The sequence below is a fragment of the Mirounga leonina genome, unplaced genomic scaffold (genome assembly GCF_011800145.1).
Source record: "Mirounga leonina isolate KUSES-001 unplaced genomic scaffold, KU_Mleo_1.0 Mir_129, whole genome shotgun sequence".
NCBI classification, from domain to species: Eukaryota; Metazoa; Chordata; class Mammalia; order Carnivora; family Phocidae; genus Mirounga; species Mirounga leonina.
Window position 1 is genome coordinate 23,921,691 of NW_023270323.1, and position 16,777 is coordinate 23,938,467.

At 38.2% G+C, this 16,777-nt stretch overlaps 1 protein-coding gene across 2 annotated transcripts in view; it reads left to right on the plus strand.

Moving 5' to 3' along the window:
• Nucleotides 1–16,777, plus strand: part of ADAMTS3 (ADAM metallopeptidase with thrombospondin type 1 motif 3) — a 251,245-nt gene that overhangs the window by 186,341 nt on the left and 48,127 nt on the right. For both annotated transcript variants that reach the window (XM_035004838.1, XM_035004839.1), the window contains exon 5: nt 523–722. In XM_035004838.1, the coding sequence (XP_034860729.1) occupies nt 523–722 (200 nt within the window). The remainder of the gene's footprint in view (nt 1–522; nt 723–16,777) is intronic.

Below are 16,777 nucleotides of genomic sequence, written 5' to 3' on the forward strand. Positions count from 1 at the left end.
TGCTTTCGTATTGCCACGCTCGAATTTGGTTTTTAAATTAAGGCTACTGGCAAAGGAGTGATTTAAACTTATGTGATACAAATTCTATCCGTCCCCCCCCAGGATTATAACAACTTCAATTAACCACAATAAACTTACTAACACACGATTTTTTAATTTATAATCTCCATTTATTTAATAACTGCTTAGTAGCTGTTCTGTCTGTATCCACTCTCTGCGCTGAGGATGCAGCTACACGAGGATGAAAGTACACACTCTTACTCTCATGGAACATTCGGTCTGGCATGATGGCACCTGCTTTCTGTACAATAATCCTCAGTGTTGCTATTCCATGCTGAATTTATAGGAGGTCTGTCCGATCACATGCATGTGTTTAGTATTTGAAGAATAAACTGAAAAGCAGCATCTCAGTGACTATGGATTATAATGTTAGACCCCCTAGAAGATTCTTTTTTTGTAAAAAGCTGTCAGAAGGCCCATTGGGGAAGCTGAAATGCCTGAGTTCCTTTTGTTTCTTACTAGAGTCGAATCTGGGAGGCCTTGACGATGTAGGTCCTATTTCCAGCAGCATTGACCAGCAGCTGAAGGAGGCAGTGAGACGCCGCAGACACACGGGAGAGAATGACTACAACATCGAGGTGCTGCTGGGGGTGGACGACTCCGTGGTCCGCTTCCATGGCAAAGAGCACGTCCAGAACTACCTCCTCACCCTGATGAACATTGTGAGTAGCCCCTCCTCTCTGAGTCTTTGTGATCTTTTAATTCACTTCTCCTGTTGTGTTAGTGTCTTTTGGAATCCTGTGTGAGGACCCACACCGCTGCCCCCCACGCCCAAACTGTGCACCTAATTGCATTAAATTCAAATCTCGATCTCCATATTTAACATACAAGAATGCAAAAATGAAGGAAGCGTGAAGCAAAATTTTCTTTTGGGTGATCAACTAGTTTTCCATTGTCATCAAGGGGAAAATCATAAACTGAAAAAGTCGTAGTAAGATTGAACTATAGCAGGAATTACGATTTTCAGTTTGTTCTGGGGTTAATCAAAACTCTTGTGACTTTGTCCACCTGCCTTGATATGGACCATGAAGGATGAAATAGCATCATTTTGTATCCCGGGATGACAAAGAATGATTTAGGCCTGATAACTTTGTGTGGATGCTTGTTGCCAGGGCTTTTGAATAAGAGTGGTATCTTTCAACATCATACGACTGAAGGTAATATCCGTACGGAGCACAGCCTGCCCAGGGAACACTGCTGCACTGCGCTCAGCAAGAGCTCTTTACGTTTTCCCTTTTTTTCTCCTTTATGAGCCTTAATCATATGCAGAAGAAATTCGGTGCACATCCTAGAACTGGAATTCTCTTTCTCCTTGTGAATTGGCAGAGAGCAATTGAGGAGAAATAGTACCTAAACCACCTACTTCGAAAAGATAATTGAGATAATAGTGCACTCTGTTTTATATATTTTACCTCCTAGAATTATAAAATACCTATTTTATCGATCTAGCAAATTTTTTACCCAAGCCTATTCTCTTTTTCTCAGCTTTTGATTTTTAAGTTAATTTCTTTGGGTATCTATATTGTTTCTTTCCAAGCTTAAGATTAGATTTCAAATAATTATAACAGAGAAGAATAATTATTAATTTTATTAATCATCATTTTATCTATACTAATCTTTAAGCCTATATGTTAAATATATTTTTGTTTATTAAGATGCCAACGTATAAAATTATACATATACCTGCCATGTGTCTGTGAGATGGAAAGGGAGTACAGAAATTATTTCTGTTTGCTCATTGGCACCGCTTCTTGTTATGAATACTGAGCATCACACAGAAAACAAATTACTAGCTTTGACAATAGATGTGTATAGAGGATCGTTATTTGTGAATTACATGAATGTCTTCGACTACTGATCATTCATTTTTTGTCTGGCTTGCTAGTGGAGAAACTCTGGGCATGCTGTTTCTCCACTCTGAGCCTGCTTCAGTCTCTCCATCTGCATAATGAGAAAACTAATAAGACTTACTTTACTAGGCATGTTGGGAGGATTCCATGGATAAATACAAGTCACTGTGCTGTGTATACATGCAGAAGGAAACGATCATATTTTAGCTTTCCACATGAAATTTACTTCCAAATCCCTAAGGAGATGCTATTCCCACTCACATCATTCATTGTGCCCCTAGGCTGCTTTGTCCTACCACCAGGGAGAGCAGCCAGTCGTTATAGACTTATTAGGCTCCATCCTGGTGCTCAGGACTACAGATGGCTCTTGGCATCATGCAGAAGAGATTTGATATGGTCCTTATCTTCACAGAACTTATAATTTAGTCAAGCAGAAAAGAGAAATACATAGGAATTTTCTTTTTTAGTTGAGCCATAAAGACAATGCTATTGTTAAGACTTACGTGACAGGTGCTATACTATAAGTGCTATGAGACTTTGGAGAAGGCAGCTATGACAACAGTCATCCAAGGTGTCAGGTGTTGAGAGTATCAAATTGGGACTGAGGAGGCAAGGGTTTTCATTCTAGTTCTGTTACCCATTGGCTCTGTGGCCTTCGACAAAGGGATTTCATTTCTGAAATGTTTATAAAATCTGGGGGGTGGTAGGAGGGATGGGGTGGCTGGGTGATAGATGCTGGGGAGGGTATGTGCTCTGGTGAGCACTGTGAATTGTGCAAGACTGTTGAATCACAGACCTGTACCTCTGAAACAAATAATACATTATATGTTAAGAAAAAAAAAGAAGAAGAAGAAGATAGCAGGAGGGGAAGAATGAAGGGGGGGAAATCGGAGGGGGAGACGAACCATGAGAGACGATGGACTCTGAGAAACAAACTGAGGGTTCTAGAGGGGAGGGGGGTGGGGGGATGGGTTAGCTTGGTGATGGGTATTAAAGAGGGCATGTTCTGCATGGGGCACTGGGTGTTATGCACAACAATGAATCATGGAACACTACATCAAAAACTAATGATGTAATGTATGGTGATTAACATAACAATAAAAAATTAAAATAAAAAAATCTGTTTATAAAATCGAAAGGCTCAGTAGGATGTTCATTAATTCTGTAATTCATGAAGTTGGGAGTTAAGCTGGGTCCTTAGGGCTTTGTTTTTCTATTGTGTTTTTTGCTGTTTGCTTTTGTCTTTTGAAGGGTCCATGAAAATATAAAGGATTTCTAAGTAGAATCTTTTGACAAGAAAGTAGAAATGGATAAAATACATTCGCCAGACAGTAATTCTAATTTGAAGGGTGTCAAAGAACAAAGTGCCACATTTTAGGTTTAATAACACTCAAAAGGGCTGTTCTATTTTTAAGTCCGTTAAAAAGTTTAGATAATAGACTGAGTCTTGTCTCAAATACTAGAAATTATTCTAAAGTTAATAGTGCATCAGAGAATGGGACTATAGTAGAGAAAATCTTAAAACTTAAGAAGTTCATTGCATCGGGAATAATTGATGTAGGCAGGGTTTTGGGGAGACAGTAATAACACTCCAATAATAACACTTGAAACATAATATATGTCAGGAGTAATGTTAAACTCTTTTTTTAAAGATTTTATTTATTTATTTGAGAGGGAGAGACAGAGACTGAGAGCGATCGAGAATGAATGGGCGGAGGGGCAGAGGGAGAGGGACAAGCAGACTCCTCACTGAGTAGGGAGCCCCATGTAGGGCTCAATCCCAGGACCCTGAGAGCATGACCTGAGCCGAAGGTAGACGCTTAACTGACTGAGCCACTCAGGCGCCCCATGTAAAACATTTTTTAAATTTATCTGCTACTTTATTTATTCTTCCCCTATGCTGTCCATCTTGTGACTTATTTATTTTATAACTAGGTGTTTGTACCGCTTTATCCCCTTCACCTATTTTGTCCATCCCCACAGACCTCCCCTCATTTATCTGCTATTTTAAATTAGCCATGTGAATTGGCCACCTTTTGGACACAACTGTATTTCATCTATTCCAAGGCCATATTGCCTAATGATTGTATATATGAGTGTGGTAAAGTTCTTAAGTGATATGCTATGTGAATCTGGGAGTTTGGACACGGGAAAGGCAGCTCACTAAATTAGCACTTCTCTCAGGAAGTTTAAGGGTCAAGTGAACAGATCTGAACGGGCCCCGAGATGATTTTGCTATAACTCTCTAAGAGGGAGAGGGGGTATCCTCTACCCACCCCCCGGCTTCTCTGAAACTGTGAAGGAGGAAGTAGTTCAGCTGCCTTCCATCTCTTTTTATTTTTAACTCCTTCTTTTTTGTAGATCTTGAAATTTATCCAAGTGTCATCTATAAAGAAGAAATAAGCAGATCTGAATATATTCTAAAACAGCATGACTAATGAATGACTAGATTCTTGGCAAGCTTTTTATGTTTCAAATAAGATGTCTGTGATATGTGTTAAGCCTTTGTTAGGATCTCAAATCATATCTTGTTATGTTAAGAAATTTTAGTTTTGCTATTTTGTAACATGGCTGACTAGGCCAGAAAGTGGTTCTCAGCAATGCAGCATGTCTCATTATTCAAATATTGATCCATTGCCTACTGTGTACAAGGCCATTTTAGGCTTAGAAGATTTCCCAAGAAACACAGGAGAAGATTCTCTGCCTTTTTGGAGCTTGAAAGAGGAAACAGGTGATAGTCAAAGAAGAAGTAAATATGTAAGTTTAGGTAATAATAACTGTTGAGAAGAAAAATAAATAAGAGTGAAGAGATACTGTCAAGGAGAGAAGAGGCAGTGTGGGGAATATTTGGGATAGGAGGTTAGAAAGAGGAGGGATATTATGTGAACAGAGATACAGAGATTCTGTGAGGAAGAGAACTAGGCAAGGAGCTGGGGAAAGAGTGATCCAGGCTAATGGATCATTAATTGCAGAAGTTCTGAGTCAAGAAAGAGCTTCTGAATCAGGAGTGTTTAGGATACAGGCCTAAGAGTTAGTGTTTTCTTTCTTTTTTTTTAATTTTATTTTATTATGTTATGTTAGTCACCATACAATATATCATTAGTTTTTGATGTAGTGATCCACGATTCATTGTTTTTGTATAACACCCAGTGCGCCATGCAGTACGTGCCCTCCTTAATACCCATCACTGGGCTAACCCATCCCCCCACCCCCCTCCCCTCTAGAACCCTCAGTTTGTTTCTCAGAGTCCATCGTCTCTCATGGTTCGTCTCTCACTCCTATTTCTCCCCCTTCATTTTTCCCTTCCTTCTCCTAATGTCCTCCATGCTATTCCTTATGTTCCACAAATAAGTGAAACCATATGATAATTGACTTTCTCTCCTTGACTTATTTGACTTAGCATAATCTCCTCCAGTCCCACCCATGTTGATGTAAAAGTTGGGTATTCATCCTTTCTGATCGCTGAGTAATATTCCATTGTATATATGGACCACATCTTCTTTATCCATTCATCTGTTGAAGGGCATCTCGGCTCTTTCCAACAGTTTGGCTATTGCGGACATTGCTGCTATGAACATTGGGGCACATATGGCCCTTCTTTTCACAACATCTGTGTCTTTGGCATAAATACCCAGTAGTGCAATTGCTGGGTCATAGGGTAGCTCTATTTTTAATTTTTTGAGGCACCGTCACACTGTTTTCCAAAGTGGCTGTACCAACTTGCATTCCCACCAACAGTGTAAGAGGGTTCCCCTTTCTCCACAACCTCTCCAACATTTGTTGTTTCTTGCCTTGTCAATTTTTGCCATTCTAACTGGTGTAAGGTGGTATCTCAATGTGGTTTTGATTTGAATTTCCCTGATGGCTAAGAGTTAGTGTTTTCTAAGCACAGTAGGTAATTTGGATGAACACCCCTGGCTAAAAATCACTAGTAAGACAATAAAAAGAAAGAATTGAGAGAAAAGATTGGGAGGAAATCTTTGAAAATAAAGAAATAGAAATGAAATTTCTTAGAGTGAAAAATATAAGTAGTTGGACTATCCTGGAAATTTCTCCGACAGTTTTTCTTTATATTTTATATTCAAACCCTATTGCCAGAAATCTGTTATCATGTGAATAACCATCATGCTTTATTGAACTCTGAGTATTCTAGGCAGGTAACAACTTTTCTTTGATTTGAATATAGTTTTTTAAAAAAATCTTTTGATTTGCTAATTTCTACCTAATGGGCTTTAGTACCCTTATACTGTTTCTTTTTTTTTTTTTTAATTCTAGTTAGTTAACATACAGTGTAATATTAGTTTCAGGTGTACAATGTAGTGATTCAGCACTTCGTACATCAGCCCATGCTCATCACAAGTGCACTCCTTAATCCCCATCACCTGTTTAACCCACTTCCCCACCCATCCTCCCTCTGGTAACCATTGGTTTGTTCTCCATAGTTACAAGTCAGTTTCTTGGTTTGCCTCTCTTTCTCTTTTTTTTTCCCCTTTGCTCCTTTGTTTTGTTTCTTAAATTCCACATGTGAGTGAAATCATAAGGTATTTGTCTTTCTCTGACTTATTTTGCTTTGCATGATACTCTAGCTCCATCCACATTGTTGCAAATGTCAAGATTTCATTCTTTTTTATGGCTGAGTAACATTCCATTGTATATATATATACCACTTCTTCTTTATCCATTTATTAGTCATTGGACATTTGGGCTGTTTCCATAATTTGGCTCTTATAGATAATGCTGCCATAAACATTGGGGTGCATGTAGCATTTTGAATTAGTATTTTTGTATTCTTTGGGTAAATACCTGCTAGTGCAATTGCTGGATCATAGGGTAGTTCTATTTTTAACTTTTTAAGGACCCTCCATACTGTTTTCCAGAGTGGCTGCACCAGTTTACATTCCCACCAACAGTGCAAGAGGGCTCCCCTTTCTCCCCATCCTCTCCAATATTTGTTGTTTCCTGCCTTGTTAATTTTTGCCATTCTAACTGGTGTGAGGTGATATCTCATGGTGGTTTTGATTTGTATTTCCCTGATGATGAGTGATGTTCATGTGTCTGTTAACCATCTCTATCTCTTCTTTGGAAAAATGTCGGTTCATGTCTTCTCACCATTTTTAATTGGATTATTCATTTTTTGGGTGTTGAATTTGATAAGCTATTTATATATTTTGGATACTAAACCTTTATCAGATATGTCATTTGCAAATATCTTCTCCCATTTCATAGGTTGACTTCTAGTTTTGTTGATTGTTTCCTTTGCTGTGCAGAAGCTTTTTATTTCGATGAAGTCCCAATAATTTATTTTTGCTTATGTTTCCCTATGCTTTGTTTTGAATCCGTTCAGGATTCAGGAGACCTATCTAGAAAGAAGTTCTTATGGGAAATGTCAAAGAAGTTACCACCTGTGTTTCCTCTGGAATTTTAATTGTTTCATGTCTGACATTTAGGTCTTTCATCCATTTTGAGTTTATTTTTGTGTATGATGTAAGAAAGTGGTCCAGTTTCATTCTTTTGCATGTCGCTGTCCAGTTTTTCCAACATCATTTGTTGAAGAGACTGTCTTTAACCCACTGGATATTCTTTCCTGCTTTGTTGAAGCTTAATTGACTATAAAATTGTGGGTTCATTTCTGAGTTTTTTATTCTATTGATCTGTGTGTCTAATTTTGTGCCAGTATCATACTGTTTTGATCACTACAGCTTTGTAATATAACTTGAAGTCCAAAATCGTGTTGCCTCCAGCTTTGCTTTTCTTTTTCAAGATTGGCTATTCAGATCTTTTGTGGTTCCATACAAATTTTAGGATTGTTTGTTCTATCGCTGTGAAAAAAATGTTGGTATTTTGATAGGGATTGCATTAAATGTGTATATTGCTTTGGGTAACATAGACATTTTGACAATATTTGTTGTTCTGATCCCCGAGCATGGAATGTCTTTCCATTTCTTTGTGTCATCTTCAATTTTTTCATTAGTATTTTATAGTTTTCAAAGTGGTCTTTAACCACTTTGGTTAGGTTCATTCCTAAGTATCTTATTATTTTTGGTGCAATTGTAAATGGGATTAATTCCTTAATTTCTCTTTTCATTATTGGTGTAGAGAAATGCAACAGATTTCTGTATGTTGATATTGTATCCTATAACTTTGCTGAATTTGTGTGTCAGTTCTGAGTTTTTTGGTGGAGTCTTTTGGGTTTTCTATGTATGGTCTGATGTCATCTGCAAATAGTGACGGTTTTACTTCTTCCTTGGTGAGTTGGATGCCTTTTGTTTCTTTTTGTTGTCTGATTGCTGTGGCTAGGACTTCCAGTACTGTATTAAATAACAGCGGTGAGATCAGACATTCCTGTCTTGTTCGTGACCATAGAGAAAAAGCTCTGTTTTTCCCCATTGAGGATGATATTAGCTGTGGGTTTTTCATATATGGTCTTTATTATGTTGAGGTATATTTCCTCTAAACCTACTTTGTTGAGGGTTTTTTTTTTTTTATCATGAATTGATATTGTATTTTGTCAAATACTTTTTCTACATCTACTGAAATGATCATATGGTTCTTATCCTTCCTCTTACTGATACGATGTATCATGTTGATTGATTGAACCACCCCGGCAAGCCAGGAATAAATCCCACTTGATCATAGTGAACGATTTTTGTAATGTATTGTTGGATTCAGTTTGCTAGTATTGTATTAAGAATTTTTGCATCTATGTCCATCAGAGATATTGGCCTGTAGTTCTCTTTTTCAGTAGAGTCTTTATCTGGTTTTGGTATCAGGGTAAAGCTGGCTTCATAGACTAATTTGGGAAGTTTTCCTCCATTTTCTATTTTTTGGAATAGTTTGAGGAGAATAGGAATGAACTCTTCCTTAAATGTTTGGTAAAATTCACCTGTGAAGCCATTTGGCCCTGGACTTTTGTTTGTTAGTTTTTATGATTACTGATTCAATTTCTTTGCTGGTTATCAGTCTGCTCAAGTTTTCTATTTCTTCCTCTCTTGGTTTTGGTAGTTTATATGTTCCTAGGAATTTATCTGTTTCTTCCAGGTTGTCTAGTTTGTTGGCATATAGCTCTTTAAAAAATATTCTCTTATAATTGTTTGTATTTCTGTGGTGTTGGTTGTTATTTCTCCTCTCTGCATTTGTGATTTTATTTATTTGAGTTCTCTCTTTCTCTCTCTTTTTGATAAGTCTGGCTGGAGGTTTATCAATTTTATTAACTTTTTCAAAGAACCAGCTCCTGGTTTCATTGATCTGTTATGAAAAATGTTAAATTTGGAGAAGCTTGGTAAAGGGTATATAGGAATACTTTATATTATTTTTGTTCCTCTTTTGTGAGTCTAAAATTATTTCAGAATGAAGTTAAAAATAAATGTAATAAAAGAACTCCTGATTTTATGCTTTTCCTTGTTTCATTTATTTTTCTAGTAACCATTAAAGATTATAATATAAAGTGATCTTTTTTGGAGAGTTCAGTTATGGATAGAGATAAGTAGTCAAAAGGAATGGCTTGTGTATTTTTGCTAACCACACATGAGAAAAATATGCAATGAATATGTGATTTAATAGTAAATAAAATCAGTATTGAAATACTATAAAACATTACTCTTGTACATCAGCTTTTATTAAAGTATAACATACGACAAGATTGATGAGATTTTACTTAAAATTACATTTCTGTTTCAGTGTGGTTCTCTCTCAGTACCTTCAGAGATTATAGCAAACAAATTCAGTCTTGCCCATTTGTCCTTTGCTTTCTTAGCACCCTATTATTCAAGCCAGAAAACTTCTTTTATCACAGAAATGTTTTTCCCTTTGAGGATGCACTTCACTAGGAGAAATTAGGTTCATGAATATGTATAATGAAACCTAGAAAATACTCATTGATTGAAAGGAAGTATAGATTGGGTGGTATAGGGGAAGAGTATTAGAGATATCTTTGAAGGACAGGAATGAGGAATGATATGAGGAAGATGTATACATGAACTTGGCCTTGAATGGTAGGTAGAAGTTAGATCTTTGGAGATGGGTGATAGGGAAATCCAGGCAGGGAGGAGATTTGAAAGTCTCCTGTTTGAGTTTGGTGGCTGAAGGAAATCAATGCAAAATAAGAAAATCAAGATAGATAGCAATTATACAACTCCTCAGTGAGGGTTTCTCTTCTTTGTTCAGTTCTGTTTTAAAAACCAGTTATTGAACCAACAATGGATGGGTATTTACATGTTTAAGACATTGGGAGGATACAAAGAAGTTCTTAGCAGGTGAAGACCAGGAAACACAGAGTTTGTAAAGGTGATGAAATGAAAACAATTCCTCTGAATATTAGTTTGATTTGAAAGAAGGGCAAGCTCGTTCTGTAAAATCATGCCATTTTATTTTTTTATTGGAATTGGTTAAACTTTTACCAAATTATTAAGTGAATGTCAATTAAAAAGACATAAAAGATATGTGTTCCATCTACTCTAATTCTTTTGGATACTAGAGTTTCTTTCAATCACTGTAATACCTAACTAGTATTTACCGTATTTCACCTTGAGTGCAATTGCTGTCCATTATTAAGCTTCATATTTACAACATCAAAAACAGTGTCTGACACGTCAAACAAGAAAAACATCAGGGGATCAGGGAGAGGGAGAGAGAGATGAAGAAGTGGCTCACAGGGCATTTGCGTGGAAGTGAATATATGATGAATATATGTGGCGTATAAAGACATTATGTTTTTGTCAAAACTCATTGAACTATAGAACACAAGGAGTGAACCCTACTGCATACTATGGACTATAGTGGATAATAACATGTCAATACTGATTCATCAATTCCAAGGCATGTACTACCCTAATGCAAGGTGTTATCCTAATATGTGAGGAGGTAAAGGGGTATATGGGAACTCTCTGCAATTGCCACTCAATTTTTCTTTAAACCTGAAATGGCTCTAAAAACTAAAGTCTAAAGAAACACACAAAAAAAGTCCCAATAAAACAAAACAGTGCCTGACACAGAGTAAACATGCAGCAAAATTTTAATTGATTCATTGTTTTAACAAATACTTGAATGCTATATACCAGGTATATAGAGGTGAACACAAAAGATTTATTTTCTGTCCATCCCGAGATTACAGACTGGTGGAGAAATCAAATAAATGCATCATAGGTTATGCTAAAAGCAATGCATGGAACCAGCAGTTTGCTTGGAAAAGGAATAACAGAGCAAGTGAATGATAGGGATTTTACATAACCGTGATGGTAAAGAAAGCCTTGGACCAAGAAGTGATGATTAAACTGAGAGTAAAAGAGAGAGCCCACCACTGAACAATGACCTGTGTTGTAGTTGCTAAACAAAGCCACTGTGCTTTGAGTCTGACACTCAAGGAGTCAGGTAGGGCTTAAAGAAGATTAGCACCTTTAAGATCAGAGGAGGAGTTTGAATTCAGTTTTAAGTAAATTAAGGGAAAGCCATTGAAGGCCTCCTGCTGTTTTGTAAAGAATAGGTTGGAGAGGTTTAGAATGAAGGCAGACCAATTGGATATCAATTGTAGATGTGTAGGTAAGAGATGACGGCTTATTGGACAGTGGTGATTGCTATAACAAGGGAGTATTTATGGTAGAATCAATAGGATTTGCCAGTGGATCAGGTAGGGGCTGAGGGAAAGGGGTGACTTACAATTTTCTGGCTTGAACACTATTGGATGATGATGGTGCCATTTATGTAGATGGGCTGGTCTATGGAAAAAAAAAAACAGATTGTGTGGAATTAGGGTTAGTGATGAAATCTTTGAAGGTGTTTGAAATCATCTAGTTCAAGTGTAGGTTCAAAAGAATGATTTCATGTTGTTAAGCATGAAGGCTTATACCAAGTAACTTTTAACCTTTGCTCTGGGCTGGTCCTATGCTAAATATTTTACATGAATTATATAACATTCTTCAGCCCTAAATATGTTCACCTTTAGTCTTAGTTTGTAAATGAGGAGATTGAGATTTAGAGAGGTTAGGTGACTTTCCCAGAGTCTTCGAGCTAATAGGTGGCACAGCCGGATCTTGAGCCCAGATAGATCTCTCTGCCTTCGGAGCCCAGTGCTCTGCTGCCTCCCTAAACTTTACTGCATTTGTTACAAAGTCGAGGCATTTTGTGTATCCCTTGCCAGATCAAATTCTGATGTCTTTTCTTTTACCTCTTTCTGTGTCTTATTAAAATACCATTCAAGTCATTGAAATGAGAATTCAGTTACTTGCCTGACTGAATCAAATCAATTAGCAATCTTTTTTAAGATTCTCTGTAATAGGGCGATGAAGCAGATTCTGTTTTGGCAGGTGTTGTCATATGCTAAGATCTAAGAAGTGATCTGGGTCTTTTGTGCCTATTAAAATTTTCAGTGTTTGGGGCGCCTGGGTGGCTCAGTCGTTAAGCGTCTGCCTTCGGCTCAGGTCATGATCCCGGGGTCCTGGGATCGAGTCCCACATCGGGCTCCTTGCTCAGCACAGAGCCTGCCTCTCCCTCTGCCTGCCTGCCACTCCCCCTGCTTATGCTCTCTCTCTCTCTCACTCTCTCTGTGTTAAATAAATAAATAAATAAATAAATAAATAAATAAATAAATAAATTTTCAGTGTTCTGCAGAGAATTGAGTCCATGCTTGAATCTCAGGATTTATCAAGTGAAAAGAAAACAATTAATTTAAAAGTATGAGAAATAATCATACTTCCAAGTAATCATTAATAATTAAGGAGAACTCATTAAGTCTTTTTTATACTGAAATTAGCTACTTATGTACAGTGAACTAATAACATCATTGTGTTATGTGGACATGGCAGGCTTCCCTACCTAATATTTTTAAAAGAAAATCTATATTCCATGTAAGTACTCTGGTCCTAACAAAGCATTAATAATAGACTTTTTCAAGTGTTAGCAGATACATGTGGCTACTGGTTAATTAATGATGATTAAATCTCTGCACTGCATTTGATTTCTCAACTAATGATTCTTAAAACACTGAACATGAGTGCAAGGCAGATTTGTCTGGGGAGTATGCATGTTCAGGCAACCTAGGCAAATCATGAAGCAGTTGTCTATTTTGGGTCATTATCTTTAATCCATTTCTTACATTAGAATTGACATCAATCCTCTAGACATTGATTTCACACAACAGACATACCTTCCCATAGGCCAAGTCCTGTGTGCTTCTAGGGAGACAAAAATTAATAAAATTGTAGCTCCTTTTCACAAGGAGCTAGTTCTAACAGGCAGGTGATATCAACAAATAATAATAAAATTTGATAATTTCTTGAAAAGATTTAGTTATAAATGATTATGTAAGCATGAATTGAGAAGAAAGGGATGTGGTTTGGCAAACAATGCTAGTGGCAGGTGGAGTCTTCATAGAGGAGATGCCATTTGAGTTGGACTTTAGAGAATAAATTGGCATTTCCTTGCTAGAAAAGGAGATAATGGCTCTTAGAAGATGGGGAACAGACTGGAAAAAGATACTTACAGGGGTAGTTCATGGTGTCTTTGGAGCCAATGGAGAGGCTTGTCTATAGGGAAAATTGAAGGGTATTTAGGGGATATGACAGAAAATGAGGCTGGACAGGGAAGCTGGAGTTACCTTTAGAAAAATGTTCGTGCCATTCTAAGGTATTTGAATTTCACTTTGCTAATGAAGAGGCAAAGGGTTTTAAAGATGAGTGACTTTGGGCGCCTGGGTGGCTCAGTTGGTTAAGCATTTGCCTTCAGCTCAGGTCATGATCTGAGCTGGGCCCCATGTTGGGCTCCCTGCTCAGCGGGGAGCCTGCTTCTCCCTCTCCCTCTGCCGTGCTCTCTCACACGCTCTCTCTCTCTCTCTCTCTCAAATAAATAAATAACATCTTTAAAAAAAGAAAAAGAAGATGAGTGACTTGATCACAACTCATAGTCTGTCTGGCTCCAAACCCCTTGTGGTTTATACTGCATCATCCAGCCTCAACAAATTGTCTTAATTTCCCCAGTGTGGATTGACCATAACAGGTCACAGAGACAGACTGGAGTAAACACGGGTCAGTTTGGCCATCCCTTATATAAACATGCATACCGGGGCGCCTGGGTGGCTCAGTTGGTTAAGCGGCTGCCTTCGGCTCAGGTCATGATCCTGGGGTCCTGGGATCGAGCCCCACGTCTGGCTCCCTGCTCAGCAGAGAGCCTGCCTCTCCCTCTCCCTCTGCCTGCCACTCTGCCTATTTGTGCTCTCTCTTTCTCTGTCAAATAAATAAATAAAATCTTTAAAAATAAAAAAATAAAAAGATAAACATGCATACCTTGCCCTGGAATATCCTGGACCCATAGTTCTAGAAGAATCTGAACATCATAGGTTAAATTAACATCACAACAGGATGACCACACAGTGCCGCCTCAGAGGTCCCTTTGATTTACTGAAGCATCTCAGCTTCCTCTTTCCCCTTCCCTTTTGTTTCTTTTTTTTTAAAAAAAAGATTTTATTTACTTATTTTTGAGAGAGAGAGAGAGAGTGCATGAGCACAAGCAGGGGGAGAGGCAGAGGGAGAAGCAGACTCCCCGCTGAGCATTGAGCCCTTAACAGACTGAGCCACCCAGGTGCCCTTTTCCCCTTTGTTTCTGAAGCCCCAAATTTCCTTCCTGACATTCACTTATTTTTCCTTTGTTATGCTACAAATATCAGACTGACCTTATCCCTCCCAGATTTATAGCAGGCTTTATTTTCCCCAGGGTCCTAAAACACAGAAAAGCTTTTTAGTTTGTTGAGGGAATCATTCATTCTCATTTCTTAAATTTATTTTTTTTTAAAGATTTTATTTATTTATTTGAGACAGAGAGAATGAGAGAGAGAGAGCACATGAGAGGGGGGAGGATCAGAGGCAGAAGCAGGCTCCCTGCCGAGCAGGGAGCCCGATGCGGGACTCGATCCAGGGACTCCAGGATCATGACCTGAGCCGAAGGCAGTCGCTTAACCAACTGAGCCACCCAGGCGCCCCAATTCATTCTCATTTCTTGATGAAAGGGAATCAGTTCTACCTGGGCTTTTGGTATGCTTTCACTAAAGGCCGGAAGAGTTTTTAAGTCCCTGTAGCTGAATTGCCTCTTCTTGGTCCACCCAAAGCTACTTTGATGCTTAAGGAGGTAAAGTCTAATTAACATAAAAGGACAGACTCATGCTTATTGAAAACAACCATCTGACCCTTATAATCTGCCCTTCCGGAGGACTGCTGACATGGGCCCAAATTACCCAAACGCAAACAGTTGCAAAAGACTTAACAGGTTATTGTGACAGTTCAATTCAGGATGGATACTAGCTCCTGGCTGTGGACAGAAAGAGAAAGACTTGAGAGATGTCCACAGGACTGGGTAACAGACTGACTGCAGTATTTGCAGAAGAGGAGGGAATCAAGGATGGTTTAGTCTTCAACTGTGTAGAATATTGAGAGAACAGACTTTGGGGGGAAGACAAGTATACTTTGAGATACATAGATATATTCCCGATAGATAGTTCTTTTACAGCTGGAGTTGAACAGATGGCTCTGGAGCATGGGAGAGATGAATCAGTGTTACAGACATCAGCATTTGGAGCTCATCAATCTATAGGTATTGATTGAAGAAACAGCAGTGAATGAAATATTGCAGGGAGAGCGCAGAGAAGAGACGAGTGTTGAAAATAAAACTTGGAGGCATGCTGACATGTGAGCTAGGCAGAGAAAAGGGAGCTAATATCGCCAAAGAAACAGAATAGTGTCATTGGAGAACATGCTTCTAAATAGTACTACATGGTGCTGAGCACTGTAGATGGGTTATTTTTTCGTGATGAGGGAGCGTGAGAACGTTAATTAAAGAGGAAAAGGAACTCCATGAAAGGGAGAGATTGAATACAGGCAATAAAGAGTTAATTTTTTGGAGCAGATCATTGGAGCAGAAGCAGCTAGAGACCTAGCACTTCCACTGGGACAGAAACAAAAAGGCAAGCAAGGTAGTTGTGAAAAAAGAACAACCATCAGCCTCACATAGCCTTATCTGAATTTATTTGTGCTAATCTTTTGGGGTAAAATCCCGTAACTTCTGTGGGTCTCAGTCTCTTTCTAAAGTAGTGATAAAGATGTCTCCTTTGCCGGGCGTTGAGCTGTTGCGATAATGTGGGTTGGGTTTCTTGCACTTGCTCTTCAGACATAACCTCGTGACTGTGGGTCTTCCTGCTCTGACTACTCAGTCTTAAGTAGCTTCTTCCTCTCCCTCTGGTCATCTGTCTCGTCACTCAGATTTATTTCCTTCAGAGCACCAATTCCTATCTGGTATGACCTTGTCTGCATGTCTTTTTTTTTTGTATTTATTGATTTTTGTCCATGCATATAACTTATTTTACATTTTAGAACATAGTCATGATAAGAACAGAGACTCAAACTCAGTTACTATTCAGTTTCCTGCCCAAGGACAATTGGACACATGGTAACTGTTCAGTAAATATTTGATAAGACTATTAATAAAGGTAGTTATTATTAGTCTGTGATTGGAGGTGAGAAGAGAAAAGAGAGTCAGCTACCTACTCTGAGTAAAAGGAATATAGAGAATGGGCTGAGAATCCACGTAGGTGTGTGTTTGGAACTTTTTAGCTCTGCAAGAGATGAGTTGTGGAGAGAGAACTGTTTCTTCCCAGTTTGTTTCAGAATGCTTTTATGTCCAGCCCAAATTACCTAGGCTATCTTGTCATTACTTGTTTGCCTTCCATAAACCAAGTTTCTCTCTCTCTTTTTAAAAATCGCACTTGGGTATCATTTATTTTCTTCTGTATGAATAATGGTATTAATGATGGCTAACACTTTTTTGATTTTTCACTTGCAAGGGCCAGCACTATTAAGCTCTGTAACATATATGAGCTCATTTATTCCTCT